The sequence below is a fragment of the Pristis pectinata genome, chromosome 4 (assembly GCF_009764475.1).
Source record: "Pristis pectinata isolate sPriPec2 chromosome 4, sPriPec2.1.pri, whole genome shotgun sequence".
Taxonomy (NCBI): Eukaryota; Metazoa; Chordata; class Chondrichthyes; order Rhinopristiformes; family Pristidae; genus Pristis; species Pristis pectinata.
The window spans coordinates 59854235-59874681 of NC_067408.1; the positions used below are offsets into that span (position 1 = coordinate 59854235).

General features: G+C 44.4%; 1 protein-coding gene across 1 annotated transcript in view; it reads right to left on the reverse strand.

The window, feature by feature from the left end:
• Positions 1–20447, reverse strand: part of LOC127569589 (lysosome membrane protein 2-like) — a 61615-nt gene that overhangs the window by 8930 nt on the left and 32238 nt on the right. Inside the window, exons 7-9 of the mRNA XM_052014363.1 lie at positions 19395–19564; positions 9313–9431; positions 4763–4836 (exon numbers count right to left, since the gene is read on the reverse strand). Coding sequence (XP_051870323.1) covers positions 4763–4836; positions 9313–9431; positions 19395–19564 — 363 coding nt within the window. The remainder of the gene's footprint in view (positions 1–4762; positions 4837–9312; positions 9432–19394; positions 19565–20447) is intronic.

Consider the following 20447-nt stretch of genomic DNA (forward strand, 5'->3'; position numbering starts at 1 on the left):
CAGGTAAGCCTCTTTGGATAGCGTTGGGGGGGAGGATATTCTTTCAGGGGCTAGCAGCAGGGGTCAGGTCTTTGGCACTGTGACCAGCTCTGAGGATCTGAGGGACAGGGTGTAGTCAGACAGGGTGATAGTGATAGGAGACTCGATAGTGAGTGAGACAGGCAGGAGATTCTGTGGCTGCAGAAGAGACATCAGGATGGTGTGTTGCCTCCTGGGTGCCAGGGTCAAGGATGTCTCTGAGCAGCTGCAGAAAATTCTCGACGGGGAGGGTGAACAGCCAGAAATCATTGTACATGTTGGTACAAATGACATAAGTAGAACAAGGGATGAGGTCCTGCTGAATGAGTATAGGGAGTCAGGTAAGAAGCAGAACCTTGAGGGTAGTGATCTCTGGATTACTCCTGGTGCCATGTGCTAGCAAGGTCAGATAGAAGGATAGACCAGATGAATTTGTGGCTGAGGAATTGGGGCAGGGACCAAGGTTCTTGGACCATTGGGATCTCTTCTGGGGTACTGGTGACCTGTACAAGAGGGTTGGGTCACACTTGAACCAGAGAGAGACCAATATCCTTGCAGGGAAATTTGCTGGTGCTCTACTGGAGGGGTTAAACTAGATTGGCAAGGGGTTGAGACTCTGAGTGCGAGCAAGTCATGGGATAAAGCAGTAGCCAGTGAGAGCAAGTTCAATAATCAGAGTAGCCAGGGGCACGGTAAAGGGAGGGAAAGGAATACTGAATTAAACTGCATTTATTTCAATGCATGAGTTTTAACAGGTAAGGTGGACGAACTCCGTGTGGATTGGCGCTGAGGACTGCAACATTACAGCCATAACAGAAACATGGCTGTGAGAAGGGCAGGACTGGCAGCTGAATATTCCAGGACGCAGATGCTGCAGGTGTGACAGAAGTACAGGTAAGGGAGGAGGGGTGTTGCCTTTTCGATAAAGGAGGATGTAACAGCAGTACTTAGATGACATTCTTGGGGGATTGTCCAGTGAGGCCATATGCGTAGAACTTAAGAACAGGAAGGGGAGGGTCACTGTAGTGTGGCTGTATTGTAGATGCCACAATAGTCAGCAGGAAATTGAGGAGAAGGTGTGTAGAGAAATTGCTGATAGTTTAAGAATAATCGGATCATATTAGTGGGAGATTTTAATTTCCTCATTATTGACTGGGCACCCAGAGTGTTAAGGGCCTGGATGGGGTGGAATCTGTGAAATGTGTCCAGGAAAGTTTCCTGAGGTCAATATATCAGGGGCTCTACTCAGGAGGGTGCAATACTGGACCCCCTGTGGGCAAGTAACTGAAGTAGCAGTCAGGGAAGCACTTTGGCTCTAGTGACCATAATTCTATTAATTTTAAGTTTGTGATGGAAAAGGATAGGACAAATCCACAGGTTAGGGTCCTAAACTGGAGCCGGGCTAATTTTGGGGGAATATACCAGGATCTAACAGAGATCGACTGGGTGTATCTGTTTGTAGGGAAAGGAACAAATGGCAAGTGGGATGCTTTTAAGAGTGTGATATCAAGAGTCCAGGAGCAGCAGGTTCCTGTTAGGGTGAAGGGTAAACCTGGCAAGTTTAGGGAACCTTGGCTGATGAGGGATATTGAGGCTTTTGTCAGCAAAAAGGAAGCATGCATTGGTTTAGGTTGGATGAGTGAATCCCTCTGACTATAAAGATTAAGGATACTCCTAAGAGGGAGATCAATGAAGGCAAAAGGAGGGCATGAGATGGACCTGGTAGCTAAGGATAAGGAAAATCCCAAGAGGTTCTAAAGCTATATTAAGAGTAAAAGGGTGACTAGGGAGAGAGTAGGTCCCCTTAGAGATCAGCAGGACTGCCTATGTCTTGAGCCACAGGAGATGGGTGGGATTTTTAACATATTTCTCCTAGGTGTTTACTGAGGAGAAAAATCATGGTTGCTCAAGAATAAGGGAAACAAATAGATATGTTTTGGAGGACATTCATATTAGCAGGGAGGAGGTACTTACAGTGCATTAAAGTGGATAGATCCCATGTCCTGACCGAGTGCGTCGTCAGACTTTGTGGGAGGCTGGAGAAGAAATTGTGGAGGCCCTTGCAGAGATATTTACTTCATTAGCCATTGGTGAAGTTCCCGAAGTCTGGAAAGTGGCTAATGTTTAAGAAGGGTATCAAGGACAAGCCAGGGAACTACAGGCCAGTCAGCCTAACATCAGTAGTGAGGAAATTATTGGAGGGAATTTTGAGGGATCACCAGCATTTGGACAGACAGAATCTGATTAGGAGGAATCGGTGTGGTTTTGTATGTGGAAAGCCATACTTGATGAACCTTTCAGAGTTTTTTGAAGATGTAACCCAAAAGGTAGATGAGGGCAGTGCATGTTGTCTATTTGGACTTTAGTAAGGCCTTCAACAAGGTCCCACATTGTCAGCTGGTCTGGAAGGTTAGGTCGCATGGACTCCAGGGAGAGTCCATGCGACCTAACCTTCCAGACCAGCTGCTGGATTCAAAATTTTCTCGGAGGTAGAAAGCAGAGGGTGGTGGTTTCTTGGAATGGAGGCCAGTGACTAGTGGTGTGCCGCAGGGGTCAGTGTTGGGAACCTTGTTATTCATTGTTATTCAATACTCATTATGGGAAGGATGTGGAAGTGTTGGAAAGGGTGCAGAGGAGATTTACCAGGATGCTGCCTGGATTGGAGAGTATGGATAATAAGAGACTAAGGGAGCTAGGGCTTCTCTCATTGGAGAGAAGGAGGATGAGGGGAGACATGATAGAGGTATACAAAATATTAAGAGGAATGAATAGTGGACAGCCAGTGCCTCTTTCCCAGGGCACCAATGCTCAATAGAAGAGGGCATGGCTTTAAGGTAATGGGTGGGAAGTTCAAGGGAGATATCAGAGGGAGGTTTTCCACCCAAAGTGGTTGGTGCATGGAATGTGCTGCCTGGGGTGGTGGTGGAGGCTGATACGTTGGCCAACTTCAAGAGATTGTTAGATAAGCATATGGAGGAATTTAAAATAGGGGGATATGTGGGAGAAAGGGGTTAGTTAGTCTTAGGCGTGGTTTAAAGGTCAGCACAACGTTGTGGGCCAAAGGGCCTGTATTGTGCTGTATTGTTCTATGGTTCTATTACTTGTATAAGTGATTTGGATGTGAATGCTCAGGCTTGATCAGTAAATTTGCAGATGATGGGAAATTAGGAAGTGTTGTTGATAGCAAAGAAGGTTATTGTAGATTAGAGGGATCTTGATCTGTTAGGGAAATGGGCTGAGGAGTGGCAAATGAATTTCAATACAGATAAGTGTGAGGTGATGCATTTTGGAAAGTCAAACCAGTGTAGGACTTGTACTATGAATGGTAGGGAACTATCAGTCAGGGCATTGAGTATAGGAGTTGGCACATTATGTTGAAGTTGGATAAGTTGTTAGTGAGGCTGCACTTGGAGTACTGTGTACAGTTTTGGTCACCATCTTATAGGAAAGATGTGGTTAAACTGGAAAGAGTACAGAAAATATTTAAAGATGTTGCCGGGACTGGAGAGCCTGAGTTATAGCAAGAGGTTGGCCAGGTTAGGTCTTTATTCCTTAGAGTGTCGGAGAATGAGGAGTTTATAATCATGGATAAGGTGGATCATAGCAGTCTTGTCCTTAAGGTAGGGGAGTCCAGAACTAGGGCATTGATTTAGGGTGAGAGGAGGAAAGATTTAAAAGGGACTTGAGAAGCCAGAGGGTGGTGAGTATATGGATTGAGCTGCCAGAGGAAGTGGTTGAGGCTGTTCCAATAGCTTCATTTAAGAAGCACTTGATAGGTATGTGGAGGGGCAGGGCTTGGAGGGATATGGGCCAGATGCAGGAAATTGGGACTAGATGGGTGGGCACCATGGTTGGCATGGACTCATTGGGCTGAAGGGCCTGTATCTGTGCTGTATTGTTCTATGACTCTCTGACTCTAGGAGATCATTAATCCTGTCCCTCAACATTTGTTCCAATACCTTCCCTACTACTGATATCAGGCTCGCAGGTCTGTAATTACCAGGCATTTCCCTGCTGCCCTTCTTGAAAAGGGGAACCACATTTGCCATCCTCTGGTCATCTGGTACCTCACTTGTGGCCAGCAAAGAATCTCTGGAATTCTTTACTGACAGCTGGTGGAAGCTATTATTAGGAGTATTTAGAATGCAGAACAGTACAGCGCAGGAACAGACCCTTCAGCCCACAATGTCTGTGCTGGACATGATGCCAAATTAAACTAAATCTCATCTGCCTGCACATGATCCATATCCCTCCATTCCCTGCATATTCATGTGCCTAACACTATTAAATGCCACTATTGTATCTGCTTCCACCACCTCCCCTGACAGCCCATTCCAGGTACCTACCACCCTGTGTAAAGAAAAGAAAGAAACCTGCCCTGCAGGTCCCCTTTTCACTCCACCTTCTCCCCCCCCCCCACCCCACCCCCACACCTTAAACACATGTCCTCTACTATTTGACATTTCTACCCTGGGGAAAAGATTCTGGCTGTCTACCCTATCTATGCCTCATCATTTTATAAACTTCTATAAGGTAAGTGGAGGTAGATAAATATTTGAAAGATTGAGGGCTATGGGGAACTGGCCCAGGAGGAGCTGAAGCCTGGGGCAGATCAGCCTTGATCATATTGAATGGTGGGGCAGGTTTGAGGGACCCAGTGACAACCTACTGCTCCTATTGTGTTCATCCTGAAATAAACAATCCCAGCTCCCATTTATCCCAAAAGGTAAAGACAATAACTTACACTATATAGTCCACAGCCTGGATGTGGATGTTGAGCTGCATTCTCTTGGCCGCTCTGACAGGGATACCAGTCATCTGTTGGATACAGGAAGCTTAAGGTATTTCATGTATTTCATTCCTTACTATTTCTCTTTGCGATGCAATATTTTGGAGGTGGGGGAAGCAGCTGATACAAGGACAAGCAGTCAGAAGGAGATGAAGCAGGAAGCTGCAGGAGTGGCCAAAGATGGTTCAGAAAATACACCAGGAAGGCAGAAGGAGCAGAAAGTGGGCAACAGGGAAGAGCAGCAAGCATCTGCAACTGATGGCCAGGAGAATGACTTCCCAGTCATTGTAAACACAGAAGGGCACACAAGCTGCCATGAAAATATAAATCTTAATAGTCAATAGCAATTTTAAAATGTAGTCACTGGTAAAAAGTAGGAAAGGCATCAGGTTCTGCCAGCAGTAACAAGCCCATCGGTTTTATTCTTATTGACTGAGGGATAATTAATGGCCAGAACACCTTGGAGAACTCTCTGGTTCTTTTTCAATGAATGCCTTAGGCTCGTTAGCAACACACAAGATGCTGGAGTAACTCAGTCAGGCAACATCAATAGAGGGAAATGGACAGTAGATGTTTTGGGTCGAGACCCTTCATCTGGACTGAAAGATAAAGGAGAGTTAGCCAGTATGAAGGGGTGGAGCAAGATCTGGCAAGTGATAGGTGAATCCAGGTGAGGAGGGGTGATAGGCAGATGGAGGAGGGGAGAGTGGAAATAGAACAAAATGGAGACATGAGAGATTGCAGATCCTGGCATCCAATTGGTCCCAAGACTCTAACACCACATCTGAGATAGGACCAAGAACAATACAACACTCCCTCAGTACCACACTATTCATTTAGCTTAGGGTAGATGTGCTAAATGGGGGTTTTGAACTTGAACCCTGACCTTCTGATTGAGAGGCAAGAATGGAACAACCAGGCCAGCATTAATACCAGGGAAGAGAAGCTGGAGGCTGTGAAACATGATGCAGCAAGCAGAAGGTAAGAGATTGCCTGATCTGTGCAGGGAGAGCAGGTTTTCTGCATTCCTCTGTGCAACACAGGAAGTACTGAAGCACACTACTGTACCTGCTTCCAAGAAATCTCCATGATAACTGTTTATGTAACCAATCCAAATATTAAATGGTGATACAAAAACACAACCAGTGGAAAGTAAAGGTATAACCAGAATGTTCATAAAACACTTTTACATAACACTTGTTGATCTGTGGAAAATGAAGACACAAAGTATGATAATCTCTAGGTTATAATCAAAGGACAAAGTAATCCAACTAGTGTGCAGAAATAAATTAGGCCTCACTTTAGTCATTCAGCTTGTCTTCATTTGCACACATTAAAGTAAAACACTTCAAGATGACACAAAGAGGTTAGTAGAAAGATAGGAAGATAGCTGATGCATATTGGATAAAAAATACATGAATATGCAGAGAATATAAGGAATCAATTTTGAGACTGCAGATCAATTTTGAGAGAAGTCCAAAAATACAATGTCTGTTTTGAGTGTAAGTGAACAGATCTGTCGGAAAGGTTGTTGGCAATGTGGGTTTAATTAATAGGGCATCAAGTATCAGTGTAAAGCAATACTGCTTGGGTTTTACAAAATACTCTTCAGAGCACAGTTTGGTGTTATGTACAGGTTCATACCCAAGAGCAAAAACATAGATGCACAGGATAATACCAAAATAGGGAGCTAGAATTATGAAGAGAGACTTGACATCTAAAAGCTGTTTTGGGGCAGCAGAGAAGGCCAAGGGGAGATTTGATGTGGTTTTTCTTTAAGATGTCAAATTTCAGTAAAATTATTTCCAGTGGTTGGGGAGCTACTGACAAGAGCCCTTCAATTTAAAATCTTTCCCAGAAAGATTATTAAGCAAGTGAGGAGAGAGGTTGGAGAAATTTCTTTACAGAAAATTGGTAGTGGTGTGGATAGCAAGGAAGCTTCTCTGTGGTGACGGCAGGATTTGGATCAGATGGAAACTTGGATGGAACATTGGCAGTTGAAATTTTGTCCAATCAAGTATGAGGTGATGCAGTTTGGGAAGTCAGATGGGGTAGGATATATGCAGTAAATGGTAGGTCACTAAGGAATGTTGATGAATAGAGGGACCTTGGGATTCAAGTTCTTAGTTCCCTACTCCACTCTCTATACAGGTGACTGTGGCTAAGCACAGTTCCTATGCCATCTTCAAATTCGCCAATAACACTACTATTGTTGGATGAATCACAGGTGGCAATGAGCCAGCTTACTGGAGTGAGATAGGACACCTGGTTGAATGGTGCCACAACAACCTCTTGCTCAATGTCAGCAAAACTAAAGAGCTGATTCTCTTCAGGAAGGGGAAGGAGGGTGAACATACATCAGTCTACATTGGGGGATCAGCAGTGGAGAGAGTCAGCAGCTTTAAATTCCTGGGTATTAACATATCAGATGACCTGTCCTGGGCCCATAATATAAGGAAAGCACACCAACATCTTCAGCATCAGAATCAGATTTATTATCACTGACATATAACATGAAGTTTGTTGTTTTGCAGCAGCAGTATAGTGCAAAGACATAAAATCTATGCATTTCAAAAATAAATAGTGCAAAAAAAAAGAAATAGTGAGGTAGTGTTCATGGATCATTCAGAAATCTGATGGCAGAAGGGAAGAAGCTGTTCCTGAATTGTTGACTGTGGGTTTTCGGGCTCCTGTACCTCCTCCCTGATGGTAATAATGAGAAGAGGGCATGTCTTGGAAGGTGAGGGTCCTTAATGATAGATGCTGCCTTCTTAAGGCACCGCCTCTTGAAGATGTCCTCGATGGTGGGGAGGGCTGTGTCTGTGATGGAGTTGGCTGAGTCTACCACCCTCTGCAGCCTCTTGCAATCCCATACATTGGAAGCTCCATACCAGGCTGTAATGCAACCCATCAGGATGCTCTCCACTGTACATATATAGAAGTTTGTAAGAGCCTTTGGTGACATACCAAAGCTCTTCAAACTCCTAATGAAGTAGAGTCACTGGCATGCCTTCTTCATGATTGCATCAATGTGTTGGGTCCATGATAGATCCTCTGAGATGTTGACGCCCAGGAACTTGAAGCTGCAGAGAGTAGTGGACTCAGCCCAATGCTTCATGGGCACATCCCTCCCCACCATTGATAATATCTACAGGAGGCGATGCCTCAAGAAGGCAACATCCATAAAAGATCCCCACCATCCGGGCCATGCCATCTTCTCGCAGCTACCATCAGGCAGGAGGTACAGAAACCTGAAGTCCCACACCACCAGCTTCAAGAACAGCTACTTCCCTTCAACCATTCAGTTCTTGAACCAACCAGCAAAACACTAATTGCTACAGTTTAGCAACACTATGATCACTTTGTACTAAAATGGACTTTTTTTTTGTTCTAATTGTGTTCTTTCTTGTAGAAATGGTGTATAATTTGTTTTTCTTGTGAGGCTACTTGTATTATGCTATATGCCTGTGCTGCTGCAAATAAGTTTTTCATTGCACCTGTGCACACATGTACTTGTGCAAATGACAATAAGCTCAAATTTGACTTTGAAAGTGGCAACACAGGTCGATAGGGTGGTGAAGAAGGCATGTGGCATGCTTGTCTTCATTGGTCAGGGCATAGAATTTAAGAGTTGGGATGTTATGTTGCAATATAACAGAACACTGCTTGGGCCACACTTGGTGTGCAGTTCTGGTCACCACACTATGGGAGGGATGTAGTTATGCTGGAGAGAGTGCAGAGATGATTCACCAGGATGTTGACTGGACAACTTTAGTTATGGGGAGAGATTGAATCGGCTGGGCTTGTTTTCCCTGGAGTGAATGAGGCTGAGGGGGGACTTCTAGTATACAAGATCATGACAGGCACAGATAGTGTAGCCTGTCAATCATTTTCCCATGGAAGGGGCACCAAAAACAAGAGGGCATAGGTTTAAGGTGAGAAGGAGGAGCTTTAAATGGGATCTGGGAAGTTAAGTTTTCTTTTACACAGATCACCGCCAGAGGAGATGGTGGAATCAGATACAATCACTACATTTAAGAGACATTTAAATTAATACACTTAAATTGGCAAGGTATAGCAGGATACTGTCTTAATGTGGGCAAATGGGATTAGTGTAGATGGGCAAAAAGGTCAGCATGGACATGATGGGCCAAAGGGGCTGTTTCTCATATGAAGCTATGGGAGGAGGGTTTTTAGAAGCATGATGTTATATCATGGCAAGTGATTGATGCAAAAATCATTGCTTATTCCTGGGAAAGTCTGCATAAACACTTCTCTAAGGAGGGCAGGTGAATTGGTTTAGTTTAGGGTTGTAATCTGGAGCTGGCATGGGCATAATGGATCAAATGGTCTCATTCTATGCTGTGAACTGGGCTTTGTGACTCTATACCTGAGTGATGTGGCATAGTTACATATTTCACTCTGAGGGAGGTGGATTGACTGGCAGTTTTTTTAGAAGGTGTCTGTATATAATCAACAACAAACAGTCCTTCTGTTCCACTCACCGGTTCTAAGTCGAGGAACGTTTGGTGAGTTTCCATGTTAGGTTTCATTCCGACTATGTCACTCACTAACTTCTCATCCCCATTGTAAAAATGAGGAGATGATATGAAGATAGGAACTCCTGAGGTATGAAAACAAAATAAGAGGGTTAGCTTTTCAAAGATATCTCAGAGCAAGAATTTGTTCCATTTCCTGAGAGCCCTAAGTAGTACACAATAACATTTATAACAAGCAGTTGCTCTGAAGGAGTCAGCACTCTGTGGCCCCCTTTCCCGAACAGACTCTGTCCCCAACAGAATGATTTGCACATATCAGGAGTCGGATAATGTTTATACCCATTAGAGCAGACTCTGTTAAAATAGCACAAAACCGATGTAAGAAGCTGAGCAACCTGGTGGCCTTTGGGCAGCAGTACATTGGGAGATCGATCAGCAAGGCAGCAACACTGAAGGAGGCCATCTACAAGAGGTGATGTCTCAGGAAGGTGACATCCATCATCAGGGACACCCACCATCTGGGCCATAACCTCTTCTCGATGCTGCCATCAGGCAGGAGGTACAGGAGCCTGAAGACCCACACTTCAAGGTTCAACAACAGCTTCTTCCCCACTGCCATCAGGTTCTTGAACTGACCTGAAAAACCCTAATACTATCTCCGAATATATTTCTTTTCTCTCTCTCAACTTGCACTTGTATCATTATGCTTATTTTATTGTATAAGTTATGTATAATTTATGTTAATTTAAGTTTATGATAACTTATGTTTGTCATGTCTGTAATGTACTGTGCTACTGCTGCAAAAGGCTAATTTTCATGGCATTTATACCCTGTAAATATATGCCTATGACAATGAACTTGAACTGTGCCTGACTCTATAACCACAATATTCTGAGTTTGAATATATTTACGCAAAATTATAAAACCCCTCATCTTGGACTGGTATTGGCCCATTAACCTGACTACTGGCATGAGCCACTGTAATGTATACAAGTATAATTGTACCTTTCAGAATTGAGTGCACCATATGGGTATGGTTTGTGATACATAGTATGCCAGACACGGCCATTATTGGGAGTTCACTACCTTTTAATAAAGGACATTCTGGTGATTACTCTACCAGCAGGAACATAACAAAACCTGCATACACTACATTGGTGCCAAGTTTGGGTGTTCCTGCCTAAAGGGAGCATAGTTTTTTGAAGAGGTGACCAAGAGGATCCATGAGAACAGGGCAGTAGAAGTCATCTATATGGACTATAACAAGGTCTTTGACAAGGTTCTGCATGGTAGGCTGGCCTGGAAGGTTATATCACATGGGATCAAGGGTGAGCTAGCCAATTGGATACAGAATTGTCTTGGTGGAAAGAGTCAGAGGGTGGTAGTGGAGGGTTGTTTATCAGATTGGAGGCCTGTCATCAGTAGTGTGCCACAAGTCCCATGTTGTTTGTCACATATATTAATGATTTGGATGAGAATGTAGTTGGCATGGTTAGTAAGTTTGCAGATGACACCAAAGTTGGTGGTATAGTGGACAGTGAAGAAAGTTATCTAAGATTACAACAGGATCTGGATCAACTGGGAAAGTGGGCCAAGGAATGGCAGATGGAACATAACTTGGACATTTGGGAAGTGTTGCATTTTGTGAAGTGTTGCATTTTGGGAATTTTGGTGAGACAAACCAGGGCAGGACTTGCACAGTAAATGGCAGAGCTCTGGGGAGCGTTGTAGAACAGAAAGACCTAAGGGTACAAGTACATAGTTCCCTGAAAGAGGCGACACAGGTAGACGGGTGTTGAAGAAGGCTTTTGGCATGCTTGCATTCATCCATCAGGGCATTGAGTACAAGAGTTGGGACGTCATGTTACAGCTGTACAAGGCGTTGGTGAGACTACAGTTGGAGCACTGTATTATGTGCAGTTCTGGTCACCCAGTTCTAGGAAGGATGTCATTAAGCTGGAAAGGGTGCAGAAAAGATTCACAAGGATGTTGTCAGGACTAGAAGGCTTGAGATATAGGGATAGGCTGGGACTGTTTTCTCTGGATCGTAGACTGAGGGGTGACCTTATAGAGGTTATAAAATCATGAGGGGCATAGATAAGGTGGATGGTCACAGTCTTTTTCCAAGGATAGGGGAGTCTAAATCTAAAGGGCATAGATTTATGGTGAGAGGGGAAAGATTTAAGGGCAATCTGAAGGGCAAGTTTTTCACACAGAGGATGATGGGTATATGGAACGAGCTTCTAGAGGAAACGGTAGAGGTGGGTAATGTTTAAAAGGCATTTGGACAGGTACATGGTTTGGAAAGGTTTAGAGGGATATGGGCCAAATGCAGGCAAACAGGACTAGCTCAGGTCAGCACCATAGTCGGCATGGATGAGTTTGGTTGAAGGGCCTGTACCTGTGTTGTGAATCCAGTGTGAAGTGAAAAGATAACTGCCTTCTCTAGGTAGAGCTATGTGACAGCAAGCTGTGTGGAATCCATCAATGAGCTAGAGAGATTTAGTCAGTCTTGGCCATCCACCCTCTATGTGGAATGGGTGGAAATATGTCAGTTTACCTTCACAAACTGCATCTCTGTACATTTGTTTGAGTTAAATTCCATCAACCATTCCTTTGCCCACTTTCCCAGTTGACCTAGATCCTGTTGTAATCTGAGACAACCTTCTTCACTGTCCACTATTCCACCAATTTTGGTACCTTCTGCAAACTTACTAATTATGACAACTACATTCTCATCCAAATCATTAATATATCCTTCACTGTGCAGCTGAGCTACCCATGGTGCTCTTGTCTTGTCCCTGACCTCACTCTCCCAGTGGAAACCTCAGTATCTGGAATAAAATACTGGTTAGGAAGCAGACACCCTCTAGGTTCTCGTGAAACACCTGCCTGCTCCGTGTGGTGGTCACCCAGTCTGCACTATCCTGAGTGATGAGATGACCACTACCTGGTCCGTGCCATCCACAAGACACTCCAAGTCAGGGATGGACCACGGTTATGTCAGCTGCTGAAGCCCAGAGCTCAAGCTCCTCCAGCTAACAGCACTTCCTACCTCTGTGGTTCCTACCTTCCGTAATACCAGCAAAGAATAAGAAGGTGCCTTGCCATTCCTCTATTTATTAGAATAATTCAAAAAATACCAAAACAGCACCCCTTCCCCTCCACTGCTGCATCAGATTCCCCACTCATCAAGATCCCAAGGTTTGTACTCTGTGGAACTGGACTCAATGCCACTTACTGGAGGTGGTTACAAAACCCTCCGTACTTACACCAAAACCTCAGACCCTGCTGATAGTAATTACCTGGTAATTTGCTCTACTTAAGTCTATAAACGCCAACAGCAAACAACTTATTTAGCATGGACTAATAATGTGAAAAAAACCACAAGTCAATGTCAAAGCTAAATGTTAACTGTAAACTTTACTAAACTTTTAAGAGAAGGGACAGTGTTGGGAATCTTTAATATTCCCCACTAACCAAAGATCTAGAGTTGTGTAATCTGTGGAAACAGGACCCATAAAGTTCACAGAATCGGCCCGGGAGCCGTTGGAGCAGCAGGTCCCTCTCAGGTACGGTGAGAGTATTTAAAAAACTCGTGTGTTTCCGCGGGCTTTTCTTTTACAGAATCAGCCTGGGAGCCATTAGAGCAGCAGGTCCCTCACAGGTAGGGACAGAGTATTTAAAAAGCTTATTAAGTGGAGGGCAACTGAAGAGTTAAACAGAGTGTTGTTGTGGTTGATTAGAGGGAGTGTGTACATGAGATAATTGACAGGGACAAACATAAGGAGGGGTAACTGAAGAGGAGCGGCTAGTGAGGAGTGGCCAGTGTGTGAGTGGCTCAGGGTAGGAGTAGAGTTTTGAGGCTTTGGCTCCAGAGGCTTCGGCAAGCAGAGGCTGAGGAAGAGCTTGTTCCCAAAGAGGTAAGGCTGGGTAAATTCCTTTAATTAACTTAATTAATGTAGGAGTAGGTAATGAAGGCAGCAGTTAGGGCAGTTGTGTGCTCTGTATGCAGTATGTGGGAAGTCAGGGACAGCACACTTGTCCCTGATGACTACACCTGTAAAAGGTGCATCCAGCTGTAGCTCCTGACAAACCGAGTTAGGGAGCTGGAGCTGGAGGAACGTCGGAGCATTCGTGAGGCAGAGGCAGAAATAGATAGGAGTTTTAGGGAGATAATCACCCCTAGAAGCCATGAGGCAGGTAGCTGGGTGACTGTCAAGAGAGGGAAGGGGTATAGACAGAAAGAGCAGAGCAACCCTGTGGCCGTTCCCATCAACAATAAGTATACCGTTTTGCATACTGCTGGTGGGGATGACCTACCAGGGACAAGTTGTAGTGGTTGTGTCTCTGGCACCGAGACTGGACCCTCAGCCCAGAAAGGAAAGAGGGAAAAGAGCAGAGCTGTAGTGATAGGGGATTCGATAGTTAGGGGGACAGATCATGAATCCCGGATGGTCTGTTGCCTCCCTGGTGCCAGGGTCTGCAATATCTCTGATCGAGTTCTCGATATTCTCAGGAGGGAGGGTGAGCAGCCAGATGTCGTGGTCCATGTAGGGACCAATGACGTGGATAGGAAGGAGGAGGAGATCCTGCAAAGAGAGTACAGAAAGTTAGGTGCAAAGTTAAAGGACAGGACCTCCAAGGTTGCAATCTCAGGATTGCTACCCGTGCCACGCCTAGTGAGGCTAGAAATAGGAAGATAATGCAGCTAAATACGTGGCTAAGGAGATGGTGCAGGAGGGAGGGCTTCATTTTTCTGGACAGTTGGGCTTTGTTCCAGGGAGGGTGGGACCTGTTCCGACGGGACAGTTTGCACCTGAATTGGAGGGGGACTAACGTACTTGTGGGTAGGTGTGCTAGTGCTGCTCCGGTGGGGTTTAAACTAGATTTTCAGGGGGAGGAGAACCAGAATGTTAGAGCAGATAGTGAGGTGGAGGAGGTTAAAGGTCATGCGAGGACTGCATGTATAGACAAATCAAAGGTTTGACCATGATAGAAATGATCTCAGGTGCATCTATTTTAATACAAGGAGTATTGTAGGTAAGGCAGATGAGCTTATGGTGTGGATTGACACGTGGGATTATGACATTATTGCTATTAGTGAGACTTGGTTGCAGGAGGGGCAGGACTGGCAGCTTAATGTTCTGGGGTTCCATTATTTCAGACGTGATGAAAGGGGGAGGAGTGGCATTGCTAGTCAGGGAAAATATCACAGTTGTGCATAGAGAGGACAGCCCAGAGGGCTCATCTACAGAGGCCATATGGGTGGAGCTGAGGAACAGGAAAGGTGATACCACACTAATAGGGTTGTATTATAGACCGCCCAATAGTCAGAGAGAATTGGAGGATCAAATCTGTAGAGAGATAGCAGACTGATGTAAGAAACAGAAAGCTGTAATAGTAGGGGATTTTAACTTTCCACATATTGATTGGGACTCCCAAACTGTGAAAGGGCTGGATGGCTTGGAGTTTGTCAAATGTGTTCAGGAAAGTTTTCAAAATCAATATATAGAGGTACCAACGAGAGGGAATGCAATACTTGATCTCCTATTAGGGAACCAGACAGGTCAGGTGACAGAAGTATGTGTAGGTGAACATTTTGGGTCTAGTAACCGTAATGTCATTAGTTTCAAGTTAATTATGGATAAGGACAGGTCTGGTCCTCGAGCTGAGGTTCTAAATTGGAGAAAGGCCAATTTTGTGGAAATGAGAAAGGATCTGGGAAGAGTGGATTGGGATAAGTTGTTTTCTGGCAAGGATGTGCTCAGTAAGTGGAAGGCCTTCAAAGGCGAAATTTTGAGAGTGCAGAGTTTGTATGTTCCTGCCAGGATTCAAGGCAAAGTTAACAGGCAGAGGTGTATAGAAGGTATAGGCAACTAGGCACAAATGAGGTACTTGAAGAATATAGAAAATGTAAGAAAATACTAAAGAAGGAAATCAGGAAGGCAAAAAGAAGACATGAGGTTGCTCTGGCAGATAATGTGAAGGTAAACCTGAAGGGTTTCTACAAGTAAGAGGATAATAAGGGACAAAATTGGTCCCCTTGAAGATCAGAGTGGTCATCTATGTGTGGAGCCTCAGGAGATGGGGGAGATCTTAAACAGTTTTTTGCATCAGTATTTACTCAGGAAACTGACAATAGTGGATGTGGAAGGAAGGGAAACAAGCAGTAGTGTCATGGAACATATAGAGATTAAAGAGGAGGAGGTGCTTGCTGCTTTACAGCGAATAAAGGTAGATAAATCCCCTGGGCCTGACATGATATTTCCTCGGACCTTGAAAGAGGCTAGTGTCAGTACAAAACTCTGGTCTGCCCTACAAAACTCTGGTTAGACCACACTTGTAGTACTGTGTCCAGTTCTAGTCGCCTCATTATAGGAAGGATGTAAAAGCACTGGAAAGGGTGCAGAGGAGATTTACCAGGATGCTGCCTGGTTTAGAGAGTATGGCATTCTGAGGAGAGACTGAGGGAGCTGGGGCTTTACTCTTTGGAGAGAAGAAGGATGAGAGGAGACATGATAGAGGTATACAAAATATTAAGAAGAATAGATAGAGTGGACAGCCAGTGCCTCTTTCCCAGGGCACCATTGCCCAATACAAGAGGGCATGGCTTTAAGGTAATGGGTGGGAAGTTCAAGGGAGATATCAGAGGGAGGTTTTGCCCCAGATAGTCATTGGGCCATGGAATGCGCTGCCTGGGGTGGTGGTGGAGGCAGATACACTGGTCAAATTCCAGTGATTGCTAGTTAGGCATATGGAGGAATATAAAATAGAGGGATATGTGGGAGGAAGGGGTTAGATAGTGTTAGCAAAGTTTAAAGGTCGGCACAACATTGTGCTGTACCGTTCTATGATTCTATGAAATATTTAAAATGTCCTTAGCCACAGGTGCGGCGCCAGAGGACTGGAGGGTAGCTCATGTTTTGTTATTTAAAAAAGGCTCTAAAAGTAAACCAGGTAATTACAGGCTGGTGAGCCTGACACCAGTAGTAGGTAAATTATTGGAAGGTGTTCTGAGAGATTGGATATACAAGTATTTGGACAGCCAAGGGCTGATTAAGGATAGTCAGCATGGCTTTGTGCGTGGTAAATCATGTTTAACGAACCTTGTAGAGTTTTTCGAGGAGGTTACCAAGAAAGTAGATGAAGCAAAGGCTGTGGATATTGTCCACATGGACTTTAGTAAGGCCTTTGACAAGGTCCCACATGGGAGGTTAGTTCAGAAGGTTTAGACACTAGGTATCTATGTAGATGTTGTAAACTGGACTTGAAATTGGCTGTGTGGGGAAGACAGAGTGGTAGTGGATGATTGTTTCTCAGACTGGCGGCCTGTGACTAGTGGTGTGCCTCAGGGATCTGTGCTGGGGCCATTGTTGTTTGTTGTCTATATCAATGATCTAGATGATAATGTGGTAAATTGGATCAGCAAGTTTGCTGATGATGATAAGGTTGGAGGCGTAGTGGACAGTGAGGAAGGCTTTCAAAGCTTGCAGAGGGATCTGGACCAACTGGAAGAATGGGCCAGAAAATGGCAGATGGAATTTAATGCAGATAAGTGTGAGGTGTTACATTTTGGAAGGACAAATCAAGGTAGGACATACACAGTAAATGGTAGGGCACTGAGGAGTGCAGAGGAACAAAGGGATCTGGGAGTTCAGATACATAATTGCCTGACAGTGGCGTCACAGGTAGACAGGGTTGTGATGAAAGCTTTTGACATCCTGGCATTCATAAATCAAAGTATTGAGTATAGGAGTTGGGATGTTATGGTGAGGTTGTATAAGACATTGGTGAGGCCAAATTTGGATTATTGTGTGCAGTTCTGGTAACCTAACTATAGGAAGGATATTTGTAAGATTGAAAGAGTGCAGAGGAGATTTGTTAGAATGTTGCCAGGTCTTCAGGAGTTGAGTTACAGGGAAAGATTGAACAGGTTAGGACTTTATTCCTTGGAGCATAGAAGAATGAGGGGAGATTTGATAGAGGTTTACAAAATTATGTGGGGTATAGACAGTTAATGCGAGTAGGTTCTCTCCACCTAGATTGAGAGAAGTAGGAGAGAACATGGCTTTAGGGTGAAAGGGGAAAGGTTTAGGGGGAACTTCTTCATTCAGGGAGTGGTGGGAGTGTGGAACGAGCTGCCATCTGACGTAAATGTGGGCTCACTCTCAAGTTGTAAGAATAAATTGGATAGATACATGGACGGGAGAGGCCTGGAGGGTTATGGACTGGGTGCATGTCAATGGGACTAGCTGAATAATGTTTCGGCACAGACTAGAAGGGCTGAATGGCCTGTTTTCTGTGCTGTAATGTTCTATGGTTCTAATGCTCTGTGGAACTGAATTCTGTGTTACCTGCCATATGCATTATAAAGCCCTGCTGTATTTATATCAGTTAAAATCACTCCACCCTCACTAAAAATAGGTTGGGTGGACAATGGTAGGATTTAACACAACACGCCAAAGAGTCTCTGCACGTGGGTCAGTCTGCAATACTCCATGTGATGAACAATTGTTATCAAGCAAGTTGACACTTTCCACTAAAACCCCAGGCAAATGAAGAACGTTTGTTAATGGGATAAAGGACAGTGTAGAGGTGAGCAATGTCAGTTACTGGGTGTTCATATTATATAAACAAATGCAATACATCATGAAAACTGCAAGCTAGGTCTACTGGGGAATCGGAAGAACACAGGTGCTGTACCCATCGGCATGGAATTAGTGGGCTGGGCTGGGCTCCTTCACCTGAAAGGAGAAGATATTGGGTGGTATCTTTGACAGTGAAGAAGGTTACAAGGGGATCTTGATCAGCTGGCTAAGTGGGCCAAGGAATGGCAAACAGCTTTCAATTCAGATAAGTGTGAGGTGCTGCATTTTGAGAAGTCAAACCAGGGTAGAACTTTCAGTGAACAGTAGGGCCCTGGGGAGTGTTGTACAACAGAGGGACCTAGGAGTACAAGTACATGGTTCCCTGAACGTGGCTTCACAGGTAGACGGTGGTGAAGAAGGCGTTTGGCATGCTGACCTTCATTCAGGGCACCGAGTATAGGAGTTGGGATGTTGCAGTTGCACAAGATGTTGGTGAGGCTGCACCTGGAGTACTGTGCATGGTTTTGGTTACCCTGTTGTAAGACTTCTTTAACCTGGAAAGAGTGCAGCAAAGGTTTCCAAGAATGTTGCCAGGACTCGAGGGCCTGAGTTATAGGGAGAGGTTGGGCAGGTTAGGACTTTATTCCTTCGAGCATAGGAGACTGAGGGGTGACCTTATAGAGGGGTATAAAATCATGGGGGGCATAGATAGGTGAATGTACATTGTTTTTTCCCCAGGGAAAGGGAATCAAAACCTGAGGGGCAACTTTGTTGTGTAGAGGGTGGTGCATACATGGAATGAGCTGCTGGAGGAAGTAATTGAGGTAGGTAGAATAACAACTTTGAAAGGACATTTGAACAGGTACATGATTAGAAAAATTTTAAGAAGGATATAGGTCAAACACGGGCAAATGGGACTAGCTTAGATGGGTGTCTCGGTCGACATGAACGAGTTGGGCCAAAGGGCCTGTTTCTGTGCTGTATGACTCTATTTGATGGAGGTATTTCAGATGACAGAAAGTTCCATGTGGAGATGAGGTTTTCAGAGGGAGATCAGAACAAGTTATTAGTTACAGCTAGTAAAGGAGGGGATTTGTGGGGACTGAGGATTAGAACAGTTGATGGAGAGGGGAAAAGAGTGGAGGGGAAATGGGAGGAGGGGAGGTAGAGGATAGGAGTGGTGGAGGGAGCTAAGGGCAAGGGGAGGGATGGAGAGGAGGGGGAGTAGGAGAGGGGAATGGCAAGCGAGCGACATACATCAGGGAGGAGCAGAGGTGGAGGGTGAACAGAAGAGTGTCATCCTAAATCTCCAGTTGGGAGATCAGAACTCCCTCACCAAGGGAAAGGTGAGGGTGTAGAGTATAAACAACAGGATAAAATACCTGGTTCAAAGTCAAGAGGACAAGCATGTGGTTGTAGACATAAATGATGTGACCTGTCAGTGACAATGTCTGTTGCCCTCTGACTCTGCAGGACCTGGGGACTTAAGTTCCTCACCTTGTTTGCAGATGCTGATGTTCAGGACTCCAGATAGATAGCAGTTCCTCTCTGGGCAAAATCCTTCGATACTGAGATTGTCAATTGCAAAAATCTCTTTGGGAACAGTGAATCGATATGCACTGATTCCTTTTACCTTCACTTCTTTTTCAAACATCAAGTACAGAGACCTGTAAAAGCAGGAAAATTCAACATCATTTGCAAAGAATGTTCATCGTCTTCCCCTTCCCATTCTGTCCTCCTGCCTTTCCTCCATTGGTCCAAACTCCTCTGTTGAGAATCAGAATGCAATATGTGATCTCCTATTAGGGAACCAGACAGGTCAGGTGACAGAAGTATGTGTAGGTGAGCATTTTGTGTCCAGTGACCATAATATCATTAGTTTCAAGTTAATTATGGATAAGGATACCTCTGGTCCTCGAGCTGAGGTTCTAAATCGGAGAAAGGCCTATTTTGTGGAAATGAGAAAGGATCTAGGAAGAGTGGATTGGGATAAGTTGTTTTCTGGCAAGGAAGTGGAAGGCCTTCAAAGGTGAAATTTTGAGAGTGCAAAGTTTGCATGTTCCTGCCACGATTAAAGGCAAAGTTAACAAGCATAAGGAACCTTGGTTTTCAAGGGATATTGGCGATCTGGTTAAGAAAGAGGAGGTGTATAGCAGGTATAGGCAACTAGGAACAAACGAAGTAATTGAAGAGTATAGAAAAAGTAAGAAAATACTTAAAAAAAGAAATCAGCAAGTCAAAAAGAAGACATGAGGTTACTTTGGCAGATAATGTGAAGGTAAACCCAAAGGGTTTCTACAAGTATATTAAGAGTAAAAGGATATTAAGGGACAAAATTGGTCCCCTAGAAGATCAGAGTGGTCATCTATGTGTGGAACCTCAGGAGATGGGGGAGATCTTAAACAGTTTTTTTTGCATCAGTAATTACTCAGGAAACTGGCACAGTGGATATGGAAGGAGGGGAAACAAGCAATAGTGTCATGGAACATATAGAGATTAAGGAGGAGGTGGTGCTTGCTGCCTTACAGCGAAGAAAGGTAGATAAATCCC